This window comes from Gorilla gorilla, chromosome 9 (assembly GCF_029281585.2).
Source record: "Gorilla gorilla gorilla isolate KB3781 chromosome 9, NHGRI_mGorGor1-v2.1_pri, whole genome shotgun sequence".
Classification (NCBI taxonomy): Eukaryota; Metazoa; Chordata; class Mammalia; order Primates; family Hominidae; genus Gorilla; species Gorilla gorilla.
Window position 1 is genome coordinate 72,018,135 of NC_073233.2, and position 20,975 is coordinate 72,039,109.

Below are 20,975 nucleotides of genomic sequence, written 5' to 3' on the forward strand. Positions count from 1 at the left end.
CAGGTATTCAGGCTCCAGGCCAGGTGGGGCCGGACGCCCCCAGCCATCCACCATGGTGGTGGCACACCCCACCGCCACTGCCACCACCACGCCCACTGCCACTGTCACAGCCACCGTCGTGATGACCACGGCCACCATGGACCTGCGGGACTGGCTGTTCCTCTGCTACGGGCTCATCGCCTTCCTGACGGAGGTCATCGACAGCACCACCTGCCCCTCGGTGTGCCGCTGCGACAACGGCTTCATCTACTGCAACGACCGGGGACTCACATCCATCCCCGCAGATATCCCTGATGACGCCACCACCCTCTACCTGCAGAACAACCAGATCAACAACGCTGGCATCCCCCAGGACCTCAAGACCAAGGTCAACGTGCAGGTCATCTACCTATATGAGAATGACCTGGATGAGTTCCCCATCAACCTGCCCCGCTCCCTCCGGGAGCTGCACCTGCAGGACAACAACGTGCGCACCATCGCCAGGGACTCGCTGGCCCGCATCCCGCTGCTGGAGAAGCTGCACCTGGATGACAACTCCGTGTCCACCGTCAGCATTGAGGAGGACGCCTTCGCCGACAGCAAACAGCTCAAGCTGCTCTTCCTGAGCCGGAACCACCTGAGCAGCATCCCCTCGGGGCTGCCGCACACGCTGGAGGAGCTGCGGCTGGACGACAACCGCATCTCCACCATCCCGCTGCATGCCTTCAAGGGCCTCAACAGCCTGCGGCGCCTGGTGCTGGACGGTAACCTGCTGGCCAACCAGCGCATCGCCGACGACACCTTCAGCCGCCTACAGAACCTCACAGAGCTCTCGCTGGTGCGCAATTCGCTGGCCGCGCCACCCCTCAACCTGCCCAGCGCCCACCTGCAGAAGCTCTACCTGCAGGACAATGCCATCAGCCACATCCCCTACAACACGCTGGCCAAGATGCGTGAGCTGGAGCGGCTGGACCTGTCCAACAACAACCTGACTACGCTGCCCCGCGGCCTGTTCGACGACCTGGGGAACCTCGCCCAGCTGCTGCTCAGGAACAACCCTTGGTTTTGCGGCTGCAACCTCATGTGGCTGCGGGACTGGGTGAAGGCACGGGCGGCCGTGGTCAACGTGCGGGGCCTTATGTGCCAGGGCCCTGAGAAGGTCCGGGGCATGGCCATCAAGGACATTACCAGCGAGATGGACGAGTGTTTTGAGACGGGGCCGCAGGGCGGCGTGGCCAATGCGGCCGCCAAGACCACGGCCAGCAACCACGCCTCTGCCACCACGCCCCAGGGTTCCCTGTTTACCCTCAAGGCCAAAAGGCCAGGGCTGCGCCTCCCCGACTCCAACATTGACTACCCCATGGCCACGGGCGATGGCGCCAAGACCCTGGCCATCCACGTGAAGGCCCTGACGGCAGACTCCATCCGCATCACGTGGAAGGCCACGCTCCCCGCCGCCTCTTTCCGGCTCAGTTGGCTGCGCCTGGGCCACAGCCCAGCCGTGGGCTCCATCACGGAGACCTTGGTGCAGGGGGACAAGACAGAGTACCTGCTGACAGCCCTGGAGCCCAAGTCCACCTACATCATCTGCATGGTCACCATGGAGACCGGCAATGCCTACGTAGCTGATGAGACACCCGTGTGTGCCAAGGCAGAGACAGCTGACAGCTACGGCCCTACCACCACACTCAACCAGGAGCAGAACGCTGGCCCCATGGCGAGCCTGCCCCTGGCGGGCATCATCGGCGGGGCCGTGGCTCTGGTCTTCCTCTTCCTGGTCCTGGGGGCCATCTGCTGGTACGTGCACCAGGCTGGCGAGCTGCTGACCCGGGAGAGGGCCTACAACCGGGGCAGCAGGAAAAAGGATGACTATATGGAGTCGGGGACCAAGAAGGACAACTCCATCCTGGAAATCCGCGGCCCTGGGCTGCAGATGCTGCCCATCAACCCTTACCGCGCCAAAGAGGAGTACGTGGTCCACACTATCTTCCCCTCCAACGGCAGCAGCCTCTGCAAGGCCACACACACCATTGGCTACGGCACCACGCGGGGCTACCGGGACGGCGGCATCCCCGACATAGACTACTCCTACACATGATGCCCGCCCACCCGGGCTGCCCCGCCTCAGCCCCAGCTACCCTGGCGTGGCCACGTGGCTTTGCCCAGCCTGCTGCAATCCAAGAGAGCAAGGAAGAGAAATTCCACGGGTGACTTTCCCCCGCAGAAAGCAAAGTTTGGGGAGGGCTAACGATTTTGTAGAACACAACAGTGACAATTTTTTTTAAAAGAATAGAAGGCAGGAGGGGGAATTCGACATTGTTGAAGACATAATTTATACCGAGTTATGCCAGTTGGGGAGGGAAGGACTAAAAATAATATTGCAGGCAGGGCTGGGTTGGGTTTTTTTTTTTTTCCCCCCTGAACTGGAAGGATACTACCTGTACAACATCTGTGGACACCTCATGCTCTGTTCAGGGCCATCACAAAGGAACCGCCAGGGAGAAGCAGCCAGCTCTCAAAGCTCCCACGCAGCTCTCCTGCCGCTGGCCACTCGCTGGCGACCCGATGGAAGGTTTTCAGGCTCCTCACAAAGGAGAGAGGGAAGAAAAGATCTTTTGCCCTGGAGATATGGTCCTGAAATCTCTCCCCTGGCTTATTCCATACCATTTCCCTTGCAGATTTGCAGAAACATGGCGTCTTTCACTGCATTCTTTGAACAATCATGTAGTCGATTAAAAAAAAAACAAACTTTTTTTTCCTAGGCTGAAGCCCTCTTCAGTTCCATGCACCACGCTCCGTAGAAGCCCCGGCGGAAGCCGTAGCTTTCCCTGCCACCTGGAGGTGCATCTGTCTGCCTGTCTATCCCTGTCGCGGTGTCTCTAAGTACAGATGGGTAGATAGAGCCATATGCACGGTCCTTACCGTTCTTCTTGGGTCAGTTCTTACCATTTCCTGAACAATAGAATTGCGAAAGTGTTGCTTTCTCCTAGAAATCCTTGAGTAAGTAGACCATGTTTTGGGGATGGGAGTGAGGTGGGGGAGGAGACTTGGTCTCCAGGGGCTGCTGCTGTTCCTAAAGGCTGAGGTGTGTATGTCTCAGACGGGTGGCTTAGGGAGGTGTCGCAGCTGGGGCTGCCAGTCCCATCCTGGCTCAGCTTGGCCAGCGCTGGGCTGCTCGCCTTTCTGATATAGATAAAAGCTTTATTTGATTCCAGTGTCCTCGTCTCCCTCCCCCACCATGTGCAATCACCTTAACAGCTACTTTCTGAGCATTTACCATGTGCTGAATGTTCCCTCCTAGGACGGGTAATTAGCACAGGGATTTTTTTTTTAAATATCAGCTGATTAGACCTATTGGTTTCCATGGCTGCTCAAACAAAGCCCAGAAAAAGACACAAAAATTCTTGAAAAAGCCCTGGGTGATGGCAGTCCCTCCCTGAATGTAGAAAACTCAGCTGGGCCCACCCCTGGGACTCTGTTTCTTGAGAGGGAGAGACCAGATCTCTTTCTAAAAATGCCAGCCTCCGAAAGGGCCCTGACTGGGGCCCTCAGAAGAGTTAAGATTTTATTTCCTCCCTCTGGAATCCATGTCGCTATCATTCATTTATCAACTGACAGTGCAGTGTGGTGAGCCATGAGATTAAAACGATGATGAAATAATGACAGCGAATTGGAGAGGGGGGAAGAGCACAGCCTGGGGTTCCGACGTGCCTGCGTCCCAGTACTCAGGGAGCCCGGGTCACCATCTGTCACTGTGCTGCTTGTTCCGCGCCAAGGAAAAGGAACGTCAAAGAGGAGATGCTGGTCTGAGGGCAGGAGGATGAGAGGGCTGGGAGCGCCTGGTGGTGCTATTTTCAAACGGCCTCCACCACCGTGCGAAAAGCAAAGGCAGAAGCAGCAGCGGGGCAGGGGTTACATTAAAAGGCCCGACCGGCGCCTTCAGTGAGGAGATGGGGCTGAAAGGAGCGGACACAACAGCCACGTGGAAAGTGGAAAAATGGGCGCAGGCTCCCAGCACGGCCGGTGGGGGGGCTAGCCCACAAAATAGGTCCACTCCCCAGCCCTGGGGAACAGCCGAGCAGCGTGGTCACGTTTCACTCAAAACTAGACATGTTTTTCCTTTTCCTGCCTGAATCATTTTCTCATACAATAAGGTCAAGAGAGAAATTTCCCCAGGCCTTAACGTCAGGTCTGTATAAAAGTCAGCCCCAGGCCGGGCGCGGTGGCTCATGCCTGTAATCCCAGCACTTTGGGAGACTGAGGCAGGCGGATTTTCTGAGGTCAGGAGTTTGAGACCCGCCTGGCCAACATGGTGAAAGTCCGTCTCTCTAAAAATGCAAAAATTAGCCAGGCATGGTGGCAGGCGCCTGTTACCTGGCTACTCGGGAGGCTGAGGCAGGAGAATCGCTTAAACCAGGGAGGCAGAGGCTGCAGTGAACCGAGATTGCGCCACTGCATTCCAGCCTGGGCAAAGAGTGAGACTCCATCTCAAAAAAAAAAAGTAGGCCCTCCCAGTGGACCACGGCCCCCCAGCCCCAAGATGAGCAGAAGGGCCCACCTGGGATGTCTGGGAGGAGAGCGTGCCCGAGGTGTGCCACGTTGGCACGGGACAGAAGTCCCAGGTCTCTGCTGATTCTAAAATGAGACCCCCCCCCCTCCCTGAAGGGCACCACTCTGATCACTGCCTTCCCCCAAGTCCCGCCCATCTGCAACACGGTGCTGCCAGCACACTGTCCCCACCTCACCTAGGTCCCCCTGTCTCCTCTCCCCACCCTAGACAGGTCAGGTCATGCCCTTAGTGGCTAGGAAGGCATCTGGGGACAGCAGGTGGCCCGGACCGTGAGAGCTGCCTGGGAAGGTCCTGCTTGGCTGGGGCAGGAGTGCGGGGGACTTAGTGCTAGAGAGCAGGCAGAGCTGGGAGCCAGCCTGTGCCCAGCCACGCCCTCCGAGACAAGGCCTGAGTGATGAGCTTTCCTCCCCTCCCATTGCACACAGCAGGCCCAGGCAGGCAGGAGCCCTGGCAGCTGCCCCAGAGGAGCTCCTTGGGCCCCAGGACCACGCGAGTCTCCTGTTCCTGGTTCTTGCACTAACTGGGCAAGGGCGGGGCTCGGCCCCTCTTACCAGACCCTGCCTGCCTCATCGTGGGGATCACCCACCCACTGGGGCTCTAAGTGTGGAGGAAGGTGGATGCTCCACCCAGTCAGGGCCCTGGGACCCAGCTCTAGAGCTGACTTTCTCATCTTTTCTGCCCCTTAGCTATCCTGACACCTTCCCAGGGTCCTTTCTGGGTTTTCCCAGAGGAAGCCCCCAAATATCTGCTGTGTCACAGCCTCTCAGCCAGGGAGGGGCCAGAAGCTAGGTCTGTTCTGAAACCCCATCCCCTCTTGGCCCAGCTCCTCCCAGCTGGTCTCATACCACAAGATAGGAGATGTTTCAGGACACCCAGCCTCCCCTACGCCTCAGACATGCGTGAGGACACAAGGCCTGGGATGCCAACCCCGGCCTGTCTAAATTCTCCCAGGCTCACGTGCACAGCCGACATTTCCAAGGGAATGTCCGCGGCCGGGCTGACCCCCACAGCCTCTTAGTAGCCAGAATAACCTCAGCGGCCCCAGCACTGATGAGTACGTTTTGTGGCATTTAAGGCAGGTTTAAAGTTAAAGATAAAGAAAGCCCACGACACTTCTTTGGTTAAGTGGTTTACCCTTCGTGGTAATTAGATGTAGTGATTGGAATCTCTTTTCTATTACATGGCAATTTTCCTTTAAATCTCCCCTAAAAAAAAAAAAAAAAAGGAAAGGAAAGAAAAGGCAAGGAAGGAGAGAGAGAAGGCACCAGCAGGCCGGGAATCATTTGCATTTTGCGAATGAGGCCTCTTGTAAGCTCAGCTCAGGCGTGGGGCCCAACGTATGGAATGCTTAAGAGATTACTAAAAATAAAATCTATTAATTAGTCATACTCAATTCCGCAGACATGATGTGCATCAAAAGCTCCTTTTCTTCCCTTTTCTCCTTCCCCCTCCCCACGGCCTCCCGCCACAGCCTCCATCTTCTCTAAATAGGCTGGGGCTTGCTCCACGCTAACATGGTGCATGCGGCGGCCAGGGGCCTCCCTGACGCAGGGCCAGGATGCAGGTCTGGAGCCAACAGCAGGGGCATTGCACCTTCCTGGCTGTGGGTGATGCTGGCAGGGGACGGGACAGCACCTGGGAAGATGGCAGCAGCTAGGAGGGGCCCAACCTGACTCTCCCAAAGCCCAAAGCCCACACCTGCCGTGTGCCTCTTCTCCCTCCCTCTACACAGGCACCGGGTCTCCTCCTTCCCCTGGGGATCTGGGAAACCCTCCCTCTGAGCCCAGCCCAGCCCTGTCCGAACAAAGCCAGGCAGAGAGCTGAGGAGGGGGTCGGGGAGATGTTTCCAGAGCGGTGCAGGGAAAGAGGGTTTGGTGAGAATACAGCCTCTGTTTCCCCTTCTGTAAAGTGGGTGTGCTAGGGAGGGGTCCAGCGTCACTCAGGAAACTGGTGATCCAGAGGCCAAGTGGGGGCCCTTCCCCGCTGCTGGTGCTGAAAGGTTCTAGCTGGCCCAAGTCAGGTGAGGGATCCCTGAAGGGTTGGAGGGGCTGGTCAGGGCCTGAGCAGAGGACAGGCTGGGACCCAAGGCTGCCTCCGAACCTGTGCCTCCCTCCTTCACCTCCGGCCCTGGAGCCAAGGAGCCAGGAGAGGAGGAGAAAGAGCAGACCCGCCCCCTTGAAAATGGCAGCTCAAGTCCCAAAGCCAGCCCATTTCAGAAACCTGCTTCCTGCTGAACGTGCCAGAGAGGAGGCTGGGGCTTCTGAGCCTCACACTTATGAAAAATACAACAAGGAGAACTGGATGCGGCAGAGAGGGAGCAAAGGGGCGGGGAGGGCAACGGGGAGAGCAGGGGCAGCGCTGGCAGGAGGGGCCGGGCGCAGGGACCTGTGCCCCCAAGGGCCAGACCCTGCTCTCAGGGCCAGGACGCAGCCAGGGTCAGTGGCGGGCGTCTGCGTGCCTCCTCATACTCGATCGGCACAGGTGACGGTGGCTGCTGCCTGCCCCTGGATGGGCGCCAGGGCAAGCACTCACAAGCGATTCACAGCCGTGCATCGGCCTTCCGAGTGCAGAGAGGAGGCATTTTTTTTTCTTAAGGAGGGATAAAAAGGCTCAAAAATGCAAATCGTTACCGTTTACAACCAAGCGAGTCTGCTAAATTGATTAGGAGAGATTAAACTCCTTGGAGGTGCAGGGAAAGGGGGATTTTTCGTGGTTTATGAACCTGCCTCAAGTGGCTATCTGCATAGCAGGGACTTTCTGGGCCTCGATGGGTGGGGTGGGGGGGTTGGGGGTGCAAGATGGGGGCACCTGCCCTGGCTTGGCTCCCTGGGGAGCCAGGGTCTCTGAAGACAACACCAAATGGGCCAGAGCACTCAGGCTTGAGGCTCCAGCACTGCCCTAGGGAAAGGGGCTCAGGCCTCTGGGACAAGTGGCCCATCCAGTCCTTAGAGAGTAGGACTCTAGAGCCGTGGGCTTTTCTTCTTCCTTTCTGTTCTGGGTGGGTCTGTCTCCAGTCCACTCCTTGTGGCCAGTAAAAGGGGAGTGGGTAAAGGGAAAACTGAAGGTCAGGGAAGAGAAACTCTAGCCCAGCAAAGGAAGCAGGCAGTGAGCTCTCCGTCACTGGGAGCATTCAAGCACTAGATGGGGACGTGGCAGATATTTTCCTACCAAGGTCTGGTGCTTTGACTAGAAGATCCTGGTTCCCACCCTTGCTTTCTCATCCCCCAGGACACTGAAAGGGAGCAGATATCAAGAGAAGTTCACCATGTTGTTTAAAGTCACTGGTGTCCCCTGAAAACCCCAAGTCAGGGCAGTCCTGAAGCCAGACCATCCCGCCCCACCAAAGAGCCACTTGTGCCAGCAGAGAGGCTGCAAAATACCCATCCTCAGTGTCCAAGAGGCACTAAGAAAGTACAGATACGTGCCACCCCCTTTCCAGAGTCTAAACTCAGCACCCGTGGCTCGCCGGAGGGGCTGACAGAGAGCACCTCCCAGGCCCTGCAGCCCCGAAGCCCAGGCTGCGTCCCGGGCCTGTCTCTTAAGCCAGGGCTGCCCCACGTGCAGTCCAACACGCTCATGCTGCTGCTGCCGCCACTGTATCTATCCATCCATCCATCACCACCGGTGGACGGCGCCTGGGGCACTTTTCACTCTGTGGTTTTAAGCATTTACTGTTTCTTTTGAAATGTTCCAAGTAGGTGCCTGAAATACCCATATTTGCTTCTTTTTAAAAACTCACAGAAAGGTTCTTTTTGCTCTCCATCCCCTCCCTTTGCTCTTCCCCCTCCCTCGGCATTTTTAATGTGGGTTTTCCGTGGTTTTGGAAATTCCTAAAGGGGGGGTCAGGCCCCCTTTCTCACCATAACAGATTTGCGGGTGTGCCTGGAGACCCCCAAAGCCACAGAGCAAAGCCTGGTCTTTTTCTTTTTTTTTTTAAGACAGAGTTTTACTCTTGTTGCCCAGGCTGGAGTGCAATGGCGCAATCTCGGCTCACCGCAACCCCTGCCTCCCGGGTTCAAGTGATTCTCTTGCCTCAGCCTCCTGAGTAGCTGGGATTACAGGCGTGCGCCACCACGCCCGGCTAATTTTGCATTTTTAGTAGAGACGGGGTTTCTCCATGTTGGTCAGACTGGTATTGAACTCCCGGCCTCAGGTGATCCGCCCACCTTGGCCTCCCAAAGTGCTGGGATTACAGGCATGAGCCACCGCGCCCGGCCAAAGCCTCATCTTTTCTCCACATCTCCCCCGGAGACCCCTGCCTGGGACAGCTCCTGCTTCTGGTACCTGCTGGAGACCCTGGCCAGGGCCTGGCTCTTTGAGACCACTGTCACTGTCCCCTCCCACCCCTTGTCACTGAAATGCCTGGCCTGTGCCAGGAGAGAGTGAGGGTGTGCTAAGGGCATAGGGCAACCTGTGGGTGGGATGACTGCCCCCACGTCCTAACAAAGCCAGCCCCCAAAGCACTGTGGCCATCTGAGTGGGCACAGTGCCCTGGCCCCCCCACCTCCCCACACCTGAAAGCCCAAAGCCTAAGACCAGAGTCTCCTCAAAGGAAGGTCTTTGCTGCCACCAGCCCTAAATCTCATCAAGGTAGATGGTCCGAGTCAGCACCTTGCCCTTCCCAGGGTCACTGGGGCCCAGCACAGTGCCTGGCACACGGGGTACTCAATCCTTTCTCTGCCACCAACGGAACGAGGCCGCCTCCTCCTCTCACTTCCTCCCCAGTTGCCATCTGCCCACTCAGTGAGGATGGCCCAGGCACGAGTGTTGGCAACAAACGGGCTTCTCTCGTCCTGCACCTGCCCCGCCAGCAGCTGGCACAGAGAGGGGCTCATCTCAGCAGCTTTACCTCTCGGAAGCACCTCGCTCCACCCTGCCTTGGATCCACGTGTTGCCAGCTGTGAGCCAGATGGAGAAATGTAGCCACTCTGAGAGATCCGGTGGCTGCCCCAACCTGCGTCGGTAACTCAGTTTCCCTTCTCCAAGACTCGCCTTGAGTGGATGACAAGGGGGAGAGAACTGGGGGAGGGCCCCAGAGAGGCGCTGCAAGAAATCCAGATCCCAGGCGACACCTGCTGCCTTGCCTGCTGCCCCCGCAGAATCCCTGCACCTGGAGCCACCCACCTGGAGGAACTCATCGGGCTTCCTCTGTAGATGGGAAAAAACAAACGCACCACAAACCGACAATCAAAGCCATGGCGGATGCGGGGCCGCCACCGGCTCATTTCCCTGGAGCCAGGCGGCTCCAGGCCTCTCTCACCTTTCTTGTGTGGAACGCAGGCTTGCAATGTTCTGAGCCCACCTGTCCTCGGGCTAGTCCCATTTTCAAAAGTTCTGAGTACGCAGGTGAGAAGACACCCCCACAAAACCCCAAAACTAGCCTTAGGCTGTTTTTCCCCAACACAACGCACCTCCACAACACACCTCCGCCCCCCACACTGCCAGCAGCCCACCTGGGTACCCAAAGTGAGCCGCCAGGGGGTTCTGAGGACCCTGCCTGGTGCCTTCCAGCTCATAAGGAGAGGCCAAGAGCCATGGGGAGGAAGCCACACGGCGCAGCGCTCAGGGCTTGTCATCCAAGAGTGAGAGAAGTGGGGAGAGAGGTGACGGAGGGTAGAGTGGGTGTGTGGCGTCGAAATAGGCTAGCCAGAGAGAGGGGTGCTTGCGGGATTCTGCTGGCTGGAGCCAGGAGGTAAGTGTGAACAGGGAGGCCAAAGATGAAAGTTATCTGAAAGAGCCCGTACCCCCTATAAACATGGCAGAGGAATGTCTTAAGAGCCACCAACGGTAATTCCCTTTCTGGATGTTAACAGGTTATTTGTATCTTGTGTGGCGTCGTAAAGCATTCTGGAGTGGCACACAACGTCATCCCCTTCCTGGTGGTCTGAAGAGGAGGAGGAGACCAGGGAGGGGTCCTTGGCCAGCCCCTAGTGAATGGGGTGGGTCCTTCTGCTCTATAGAAGGCAGGAAGCCCGCCAGCTAACCGCCCGGGTCAGGGGGAGCAGAACTGATCTCTCTCAAGCCTGTAACCGAGGTCCTGTCTGATGTCCAAGGGGACCCTGTGCTGGTACCCCCACTTCCCATGCCCCCCAGCCTTCCTCACCTCCAGAATCAGCCGCCCGGGTGCAGCACTGTCTCCTTTCTTTTTCTTGGAAGCGGTCTCAGGGGCCTGAGTGACGGGCCTGACCGTCCCCGCTACCGCCTGCTGCCATGCGACCAGATGGCTGACCCAGCCCGGCTTCTCAGGGCCCAGACCAGCCTGGCCTCGTGCCCACCTGCCTCGCTCCCAACCTCACCACCAGGCAAGGGTTTCCAGAAAACCGAGACACGCAAACACCCACCACCACGACAACAACACAAACCAAAGTGCACTGCGAACCGCCCTTTGGCCTCCTTCTTGTAGGTGCCTTGAAACTTCAGTGTTGAGATGAATGTGATTAACTACTTGGTCCTATTTTCTGTTTGTCTGTTTTCATAGAAAATGTCCAAGTCCACTTGCCTTGTTCTTTCTTGAAATAAATAGAAAGATTTAACTTTTACGGTCATCTCTTGCTGCTGACTCTCGGCTTGGCACCCCATCGGGCCAGGGGCCAGGTGTCCAGGGCACACATGGTCTAAGCGGCCCACCCCCTCCCCGGGCCTTGCCCCCAAGGCTCAGCCCACCCCCTCCCCAGGCCTTGCCCCCGAGGCTCAGCCCACCCCTCCCCAGGCCTTGTCCCCGAGGCTCAGCCCACCCCCTCCCCGGGCCTTGCCCCCGAGGCTCAGCCCACCCCCTCCCCGGGCCTTGCCCCCGAGGGTCGGCTCTGTTCTTGGGGTGCCCTGGCTCGGAGGCGGTGACCAGGCAGGATGGAGACTGTTCCCTCCGGCACCATCCCAACCAAAATGATACTGCTGCAGGAAGAAGGGCCCTCTGTCCCCACCCACAGGCCCCAGAGGTCTACTGACACCTGAGTCACCACAAGGGGACCCAGAGCTGAACCAGAGCTGAACGTAGACTCTGAGGGGTCTCTACATGGAGAAGTATGTGTCAGCAGGAGCTGTGGGTTATCCTGGAAGAGGCTCCAGCAACCAAGTGGCTCCGGGGTAAAAGTGGGACTGTCCGGGTGTTTGGGGACATGAGCTTATGCCACCACCCCAGACGCCCCCCATCCCCTAGATGTACCCATTACACTCACAGCTCTGGAGGCTCATCTGCCTCTCTCACACCCCAAAGGGAGGGGGACAGGAAGGAACAAAATTTCCATGAGAACAATAGCAGTCTCTGCTAAATTTAACATAAAACAAGAACTCATTACTTCTGCCTGAGATCTGACTTCATGTCTGGATACAGTTAACGGGTTTTTCCTTATATTCCAAGGAAGCAAAGTTAATTCTCGGTGGCCGGTGGCCCTGAGTGGGGTGACGTGGGCCCCACAGGTGCTCTCTGCCCCACCCTCCTCCTCCATCCTCACCTCCTGTCCTGCCAGGGCAGGAGCAGCCCAAGAGAGACCACTCTAAGGTGTGGCACACAGTGTGACCACCCAGGAAAGGACCCAGGCTGTTCTTCCAACTTCTCCCTGAGACCCAGCGCACAGTGGGTGCCCAGGAGGGGTGCCCACTCCCTCACCTGAGACCCATTCTCTGGGGCTGCCGAGGGCTCTTTCTGGAACACAGTCAGCCAGCCAGCCAGGAGATATTGACTGAGGGCCTGCTATGCTCTGGGGCTGGTGTATTCCTGCCTCATGGAGGAGTGAGGAATCTCCGTGGCGGAGTCGGGGCCTAGCCTGGGTGGGGCTGGGGAGGCTCTGTGGGGAACCAGATTTCCACAGAGGACGCTTCCACGGATAAGGAGGACTAGGAGGCAATGGGGAAGGCCTGGCACGCCGCCCGCCTGAGGTAGACAGGAGGGCAGGTCCACTTCTGCGCCCCACTCAGGAAGGCCCTGTGTCCCCCCATCTCCCCGTTGCCCCCCTCAGACTCCAGCCTCAGCGCAGCCCCGCCCTCTGCTCTCCACGCCTGACACCCCCCAGGCCCAGTGTGGCTTAGATTCCAGGTCTATGCTGCACTGGTTTCCCGCGCCTCTGCTGGCCTTTCTCACCTGCACAGGTGACCCCTTCCCATGCCTCGCTTGGCTGAGCCCAGACTGGCAGCTCTTGCCCTCCACACCTCCAGATCCCCAGAGGGCACTTGTCTGGCACCAGGAGGCCCCGTAAACAGGAATGAAGCGTAAGTCAATAAACAGTAAATCAATCAGCCAATCACTCCATGGATCCATGTGAGTACAAGGAGGATGATTCTCCAAGCACAACAGCCCTTGCCAACCCCAGTGAACCCACCCTTCTCCAGGAAGTCCTGCTCCCGGCTTTACCTCACCCTCCCCATGTGTGGCAGTACCACAAATCTGGGGACACCTATAGAGCCCTCGAAGCTAGGGAAGAAGGGCTGTGTTCTCAAACTGTGTTCCTCAGCCCCTGCAGCTAACAGAGCTGTTGCCCAGAAAGGGTTCCCGGTCACAGGCCTTTGGGAACCACTGGATTAACACCACTGCTCTCCTGGGGCAGGGCCTTGGAGTCCCTGGGTATTGGGTTAGACCCATGGGCTCCGCCAGTTACCACCTGTGCTACTCATCCTCTCTGTGCCTCAGTTTCCACCTGCATGCGTACATGATAACAGCTCCATCCCCGACTGCTGTTGGGAGGGTGAGGTGGGACAACACAGGTAAAGCCACTGGGAGTGCCCAGCTCAGAAACCACCCGCACCAACCCTACGGCTGTGACAGAGCCTCTGTGAGAGGGCATGGGAGGCCGGGTTGCCTACAGTTTGTCTGGGGAGTGTAGGCCTCTCCCACCCCCAGCACAGCCTCCTGGGGGGTTTCTCCCGCATTCCTGGCCCCCAGGGATGGAGCCAGGTGCTGAGCTGGTTGGCACTTCTTGCAGGGAGGCCCAGGTTCTTGGCAGGACCTTCGGACCCAGGCAGCAAAGTGCCTCCAGGTCCAGTACAGAGAGGCAACCGTACAGGGTGGGGCCTGTTCCCCAAACCACCCCCCCAACACTCCCAGGTCCACGGCCTGCTGAAGAGGATGACAGGCTGGCTGCAGCCTTAGGCTTCAGGATGGGGGGTGGGTGTGGGGGACATCTCAGGTTTTAATACGCGCCCCAGGGGAGTTGGAGGCTCAGCCAGGTTTGGGCCGCACAGGAGGGAATTGCCAGGACCTGCATTTCAGGAATGAAAGGAAAACCCTCCAAACATAACCTGTTCTGAAGAGGACTGGGTGGTTGCGGGGCAGTGAGCCTCCGGTTCTTACAGGAGAGCAAGCAGGACTGGCCAGTGCCTCAAAGGCACTGCAGGGGACCTGCTGGCCCCAAAGAGCCCTGACACCATGTCTTCAGCTGGATGGCAGGAGATGGGGTGGTCCCCCAAGAAACCTACCCCACACCACTGCTGCAGCCCCCCACCATGCCACCCTCCAGCCAAGCCACTTTGGGCCCTTTCCTTCCCCACAAATCTCTCAGGACTTGCATTATCACTGAGATTAGGGGCACATGTGGGTAAGACCCCCGAATGGCTGCCCTGCGGCCAAGAGGCACCTCAAGTCCCGGGGCTCCAGCTTTGTGTATCTGACTCCATCTGTTTTGTCAGACTCAGGACTAAAAAGCTCCTGCTCAAATGAGAGAGACAGTGGGTGATACCTTACCCCTCCATGGCTGCTTTCCTGTACCTGGAAACTGCCCTTACCTGGCTACCACTGGGTTCTGGAAGCTTCCCTTCTCCTGCCCCTACTTCCCAGGAGGGGTCTCTGGCCTCACCGAGCAACCTGAAGAAGAGGCGTCCAAACCTGGGAGGGATCTAACACCCCAGGCCACACCCCCACACCAAAGTTCTGTGGCTGAGTCTTATCACCCAGCCTAGGAGGGTCCCGGACGCATGGGAGGGCACCCAGCTGGCCCTGAAATTCTGCCTCCGTGGGTCTGACATTGGCTCATCCACTTTCAGGCATCCCAAATAAGGCGTGCTTCCAGGACCCCCCCCACACAGGCTGCTGCCTCCCCGCCGCCGCACCCACGTCACCTTTCAGTGCTGACACTGCCACCTCCCCACCCGCCACCCTGTCCAGCACCTCCAGAGGACCTTCTCCTCCTGCGGCAAAGTAAACAGGCTCTCTGGAGTGCTAACTGACAGCACAAATGAAATCCTGCACTCCCTCCCTCTAAGATTTACAGGGGAAGTGAAATCTTATTTGCAATGCTGCCAAGCCTGGGACGAGATGAAATTATGCCTCAAGAAGAGACCTGGCCGGCCCCGCAAGGAAGCACTGCGTCGGAGACGGGCTTATTAAAACCACGGTGGCCACATTTCAACCTGTTTCAGGTGTTAAGTAATTTACTGCCACCCAGAATTCAGTGGCAGGTTTTTATCATTTTTATTCTTGTGATGCAGGCGAGTGCCCCAGGAGGTCCCTGTGCAGGGAGCTGCAGGTCTAAATGCTCCCTGTCCCCCCCACCCCAGGCACTGCAGAGGGAAATGGGGGCCAGCTGCCTGAAGCGGGTGAGAACACCCTGACTCTCTCCAGGGTTACACCCAGCTTGGCCATAGCTCAGAGTGACGGGGAGGGCAGGCTTTAAGACCCTCACCCCACCCACGTGTGGGGGCTCCGTGATCCCTCAAAGACCCTCGGGACGTTTTCTTTTTTTTGATGGAGTCTCGCTCTGTCACCCAGGCTGGTGTATAGTGAGGTGATCTCAGCAGCTTCCGCCTCCCAGGTTCAAGCGATTCTCCTGCCTCAGCCTCCGAAGTAGCTGGGTGTACAGGCGTGTGCTACCACGCCCAGCTAATTTTTGTATTTTCACTAGAGATGGGGTTTCTCCATGTTGGCCAGGCTGGTCTTGAACTCCCAACCTCAATGATCCACCCGCATCGGCCTCCCAAAGTGCTGGGATTACAGGAGTGAGCCACCGCGCCCAGACCCTCAGGATGTTTTCTGAAGGCAGCAGGAGTGTAAGCTCTCTGGGAGCAGAGACTACCCTGTTTCAGGCTGTGACTGCCAACCAAGCCTTTATTGAGCACCTACTGCATGCCAGGCCCTGTTCAGATGGGGAACATGCAGCAAATGGGACCAAGAGCCCCCTGCCCCGTGGAGCTCATGTGCTGCCTGCCGGTAAGTGTTGAGTAAATATTTGTGGTTGGTTGATGAAAATCTCCTACAGGCAAACAGGCCCTTGAAAGAAAAGAAGCTGATGAGGGGGGCAGGGGGAACCGGAGGGAAGTGAGCGGCGGGAGGGAGGGGCGCACTTGACTGAGCACCTGCTACGTGCCAGTCATCACAGTGACTGCTGGCAGCCCTGGAAGTGGGGCCTCCCCACGCCGGAGCTGCTGGGGCCAGGTCTCTGCACCTTCCCCTGCTCTGGAGAACTATGCAGAAATGGCTGATACTCCGTCTGAACTCATGAGGAACACAGTCTCCCATTCATGGGGAGCTGGGGACAAGGGGACCTACAGTCTGGGACCCATGGGGTTAGGAACAGCCCCACATCCTCCAAGCTCTCGAGCCCTTTCTCAGTGGTCCCGGGAGGAGAGCTGTTTGATGCCTGCTGGCTTTGGGGGGATTAAGCCTATTATGGAGGCTCTCGGGGTTTATCTGATGCCCCCTTTCTCCACCTGTTTTCAGATACTCCAGGAAGACCAAGGGGAATCTTCTATGTCCAGGCTGAGCCAAGAGCAGAAATTCTTTAATTAGCTTTCTCCTGGATCAGGGCCCTGGCGGATGGATTGGTCACTGGGGGTGGGACAGGGGGAGGGGAAAGGGATTGAAGTCCTCTTTAAAGCAGAGATTACAAACCCAGGGTGAAGGGCTTCAGGGCAGTTGCCAGGGACCGGCGGGTCCTGAGCAGGCCCTCCCCAGTCAGCGGCTCCTCGGGGTCTGGCAGATGGAATCTGCCACCAGGAAGATGCAGGGATGTGCTCTATTCAGCCCGCGATCCTCAGGAAGCTGGCACAGAGAGATGCTTGGCACAGTCCAGGCTGTGTGCCCGGGTCTCCTAATGAATGTGGCTCTTCCCCATGTGACCATCCAGATCTGTAACTTCATAATTAGGGGGGATTTCCTGAAGGGGCGCCCATCTGCGAGAGGCAAGGCAGCGGGGGCCAGTGGTGCCAGGCGCCAGGCATCTGTCACCGAGCTTCATCCTCACGGCAGGGAGGTGCGGCAGGCTGGCTTACTCCCATTTTAAAACCAGCAAACCAAGGCCCAGATCTAAGCAGCTTGCCCAAGGCAATGGTGATGGAGTTAGCTCTGGAACCAGGTCTGTCCAGGTTCCGCCCACTGCCCCGAGTCCTGGCCCCATGAGGCCTCATGAAGAGACCAGGCTGAGGGTCAGTGAGCTGGAGGGAAATGCACACCCATGAGCCCCAGCCAGAGCGCCCTGGGGGGAACTAGACCTCCCCAGGAAGACCTCCCACAGGAAGCCGTCCCTGAGCAGCCCCCAGCGCCTTGGATTCCTGCACAGATGCACGGAGCCCCCACGCTATGCCCCTGCTGCCCCGCTACACAGGGAGCAGGGACTGGGTCTTAATCACTTCGTGCCCTTTGAATGCAGAAAGGAAGGTTGCATCCACTCCAGCTTGGGGAACTGGAAAGAAGACTGGCAGGAAGCCAGGGGCACAGGATAGGCCAGGCTATGCCTCAAAAGATGGGGGACAGGGACAGAGGGAGCTGAGAGAGAATACTGCTGGGGATCTCAGGCTGGAGCTCTCCTGCTGGCTGCCTTGCATAGGGAGGCACACGCAAAGTGAGAGGGCAGGAGGCTGAGCCAGATGCCCGGGGCTGTGGCCGTGTAAAGCGTGGCTCGTGTTCTCTCCCTTGATCTCCTCCTGAAAGGCAGCTCCCCTGTGCTCCGGAAGCACTGGACACAGGTAGAGCAGGCAGAGAAAGACATCTGGACCCAGACCCCTTGGACATGGCCCTGCCACCCACCCCAGCCTCCCTTCCCAGTGCAGCAAGCTGAGCCATTCCCAGAGCAGGCTGCCCCAGAGCCCCTGTCCCCAGTCCCTGACTCTCAGACAGGTTTTCCCCTGGGATCCGGTCATGACGGGTGACTTGCAGGACCCTAGGGCACCCCAGCTGCCCGGGTACATTTCCCTTGTTCCCTCTTGCAGCCCCAGCACCTGCTGCAGGAATTAATGAAACGAATGAATGACTGTTACGGACTACATGGGAGCGACAGCAAACCCAGGTCTGGGGAAGTTCCTGGAGGGGAGGGTTTCTCAGCTGGGACCTGGAGGATGGTCGGAGTCAGCCAAGGAAATGGAGGAGAGGGTGCTCCTGACAGAGGTAAGTGCCCAGGCAAAGGCCAGGAGCAGAGACAGAACATGCAGCTATAAAGCCCAAAGTCACCCAACCCGGCTAGAATGGATAGGGTAGGAGAGGGAATGAATGAATGAGAAAAGGCAGGAGAAGTTCTGGGGCCAGATGACAGAGGTGGCCATCAGGGCAAGAAGGCTGAGGTCACCACTAGAGCTTCCCACTGTGGAGGATTCCAGGGGATTCCAAAGAAGCCAAGATAACAGCCAGGGCCGCCCAGCTCTGGAGGTCCCCATGTCCATCACAGTCATTCCACCCCACCCTGAGCTTTGCAGTACACCCCTGGCACCAGTCGTGAGGTTGCAGAGAGAGTTGAAACCCTGAAGCAGGAAGCAGCATTCCCCCAGTGAGAGGCCAGGCCCAGAGAAACCCCAGCCTCTGCCAAGGAAGCGTGAGGACCCCAAGGGCAAGGGAGCTGGTGGGGGTAGGGGTGAGACTGGAAGTTGAACCCACAGGGAGGAGGGAAAGCAAAGGATACAAAGGCAGTGGCGGCAGCAGCCCCGCTGAGACTTGCTGTGAGCAGAGAGGAGCCCTGTTTACCTGGCATGAACCAAGTATTTCCAGGCACCTACTACATGCGGGTTTGGTGTGAGATGCAGGGGTGGGGGACAGCACCTGAGGAAGCACCTGCCTCCCCAGCTGCGCCACACCTGTACACAGCAATACTTCCAGCACCCGCCTCTCTAGTGGGTGAAGAATGATGTCTCTCATTTCAATTAGCTTTTTCTTGATGACTTGCGAAGTTCTGCATCTTTTCACTTGTTTACTGGCCATTTGTTTTTCTCCTACCGGGAATTGCCTGTCCACATCTTTCACCCATTTTTCTTATTGATTTGTAGGAGCTCTTCGCATATTAAGAGAGGAGTAGAGAAGCAGCCTTCTCCTAGGGCAGGGCCCTCAGAGTCTCCCTCCAGGGTCCTCGGTCCCAGGGAAGGCAGGGAGATTTGTGTGGGTTGCTGGGTGCTCCCGCTGAATCTCTGCCCCCTGCCTGGCTCCCGATCAGCCAACTCTGCCAGAAGATGAGGCATCTCCTGCAGGTGAGAGCCCCTGCCAGGCCTGCATCCTGACTGGTAAAACCCAGAGGGCTTATTTTTCACTTACACTGAGAAGTCTACACTGCCAGTGGCTGGCAAGGTGCCCCAGATGGCACCTGAGGGGAGCCAGCTGGCATACCCGGGCATCGCAGAGGACAGAATGACTCTCGCCATCCCAGGTCAGTCTAGCGGGGACCATATGACAAACGGAACAGGTCCTGAAGCCTCAGGCCGGCCCTCCCACTAGAATTCCAGGCCCCCTCCCGGTCCTGGCACACACCTTCCCTGTCCCCCTTTCCAGCTACAACGGTCCCTAAAGAGCAACCCCGGCCAGGGCCACTCAGCTCTGGAGGTCACCATGTCCATCACAGTCACTCCACCCTCCACCCCACCCTCAGCTTTGCAGGAGACACCTGAGCCCTTGCCACTTGCCCTCGGCCACCTGACCTTTCAGGGCCAGAACCATCCCTGCATTTTATTTTCCCTCCAGAGCATCCCACATTTCAGCGGACAAACACGCAGGCCATAAAACTGATTTCCAAAGCCTATAAAGGCAATAACACTTAGGGAGGAGGAAAAATAAAGCCCCTCCTTTCCCAGAGTAACGGCTGCCGGGAGTCCTCGAGGGGCCCCTTCTGCAGCTTAAGGGGAGCAGCGCAAGGCCAGCTTGCAGCCTTCCCTGCGCCAGGTGGTAAATGGCCACCCAGCACATGTTCCGAGGGCCCACGGCAGCCAGAGAGACTGCAAACTGCCTGCTTACCCTCTTCTCTGGTGCCCCTGCCCAAGGCTGTGTGGTTCCCCAAGAACCAGGGAAGCCTCGTTGGCACCCCGCGCCTGCCCTCTCTCCCCTTCCCCCACTAAGCTCCCTGCAAGGACCCCTGGAGCAGCTTCCCGGCTGGTCCAAGTCACCCCTGCTGCAGCCAGTGCAGGGGACGGCCCATGCTGTGGGCGGCCCGATGGACGTCCTAGGCAGCCAAACCCACCGTCCTGCTCCCCGCCACGCTCGGCTGAGCCCTCTGGGGAACAGAAAGGACACTGCCACAAAGGTGGCCACCATGACCTCGATGGCAGAGTGGGAGTGGATCCCATCAGGGACCAGAAAGCTCAGCCTTCCCTCAAGCTCTCCAGACACACCCATCTTGGGCTGTCACCAAGTTCACTAACCAGAACAACACCTAGAGTGGTCACCGTGTGCCCACAACTCCTCATTCATTCATTCATTCATTCACCCATTCATTGATTCAATTAAGGGCACTTCCCAGGATACACAGGGAAAAGATCTGGGTTCAAGCTTCCTGGATCCCAGACAAGTCACTTACGGTCTCTACAGCATAGCTTCCCAACCTGAGAAGTGGGACTCATAGCCGCCTCTCAGGCCATGACTGTGATGGTTATTCTGGGCTGGGAGAGCTGCTGGATGAGAGTGGGACGCGTTGGCAGCTGCAAGGCTGGGCCCAGTATGAGGGCAAGGTCCAGAAGGGAGGGGCCTGCCTGGAGGCTGGGGGATGCACCAAAGGACCCCAACAGTCCTTTCCAGGCAAGGATGCAACAAGGCCAGGAGACAAGGCCTGTGGGGGTAACATTCCTGACTTCAGGGCAGACCCACCGGAGAGGGTCAGAGGGACCCCCCCCCACACCGACCTGTGAGGGACCCGGATGGCTTCCAGGAGCCCCAGGCCCGGAAGTCATTCATCCTCCTTTTCCTCAGGGATTAGAACACATCGTGACGTGGAATTAGCCACGGGCTCAGCCTCTGAAAAGAGGTGGAGAGAATCGGGAGATGGGGATCTTCCAACCAGGGAGCCCCTCCCTGCACAGGGGCCTCCCCAAGTCTCTGCAGGGATGGGGGGATAAGGAAGTGGGGGTGCCAGCCCCCGGGAGCAGCGGGGAGGGCTGGCGCGGGGCTGGAGTGGGCATCTCAGCATTTGCATGGAGAGCTCTCTCTGTTGCTGAATTTATGCAGCCGCCTGTCTGATTCCTAAGGCGAGAAGAATCTCCAGGCCGCTTTTCTCAGCAGGAACAAGGCTTTTCTTCAAATCGATGGTGACACATTTTT

General features: G+C 58.0%; 2 protein-coding genes across 6 annotated transcripts in view; one reads left to right on the top strand and one right to left on the bottom strand.

Moving 5' to 3' along the window:
* Window positions 1-3,193, top strand: part of FLRT1 (fibronectin leucine rich transmembrane protein 1) — an 83,711-nt gene extending 80,518 nt beyond the window's left edge. For both annotated transcript variants that reach the window (XM_031016346.3, XM_063693216.1), the window contains exon 3: window positions 4-3,193. In XM_031016346.3, the coding sequence (XP_030872206.2) occupies window positions 53-2,077 (2,025 nt within the window). In that variant the 5' untranslated portion in view covers window positions 4-52 and the 3' untranslated portion in view covers window positions 2,078-3,193. The remainder of the gene's footprint in view (window positions 1-3) is intronic.
* Window positions 1-20,975, bottom strand: part of MACROD1 (mono-ADP ribosylhydrolase 1) — a 169,102-nt gene that overhangs the window by 117,438 nt on the left and 30,689 nt on the right. The gene's annotated exons all lie outside the window — the stretch shown is intronic.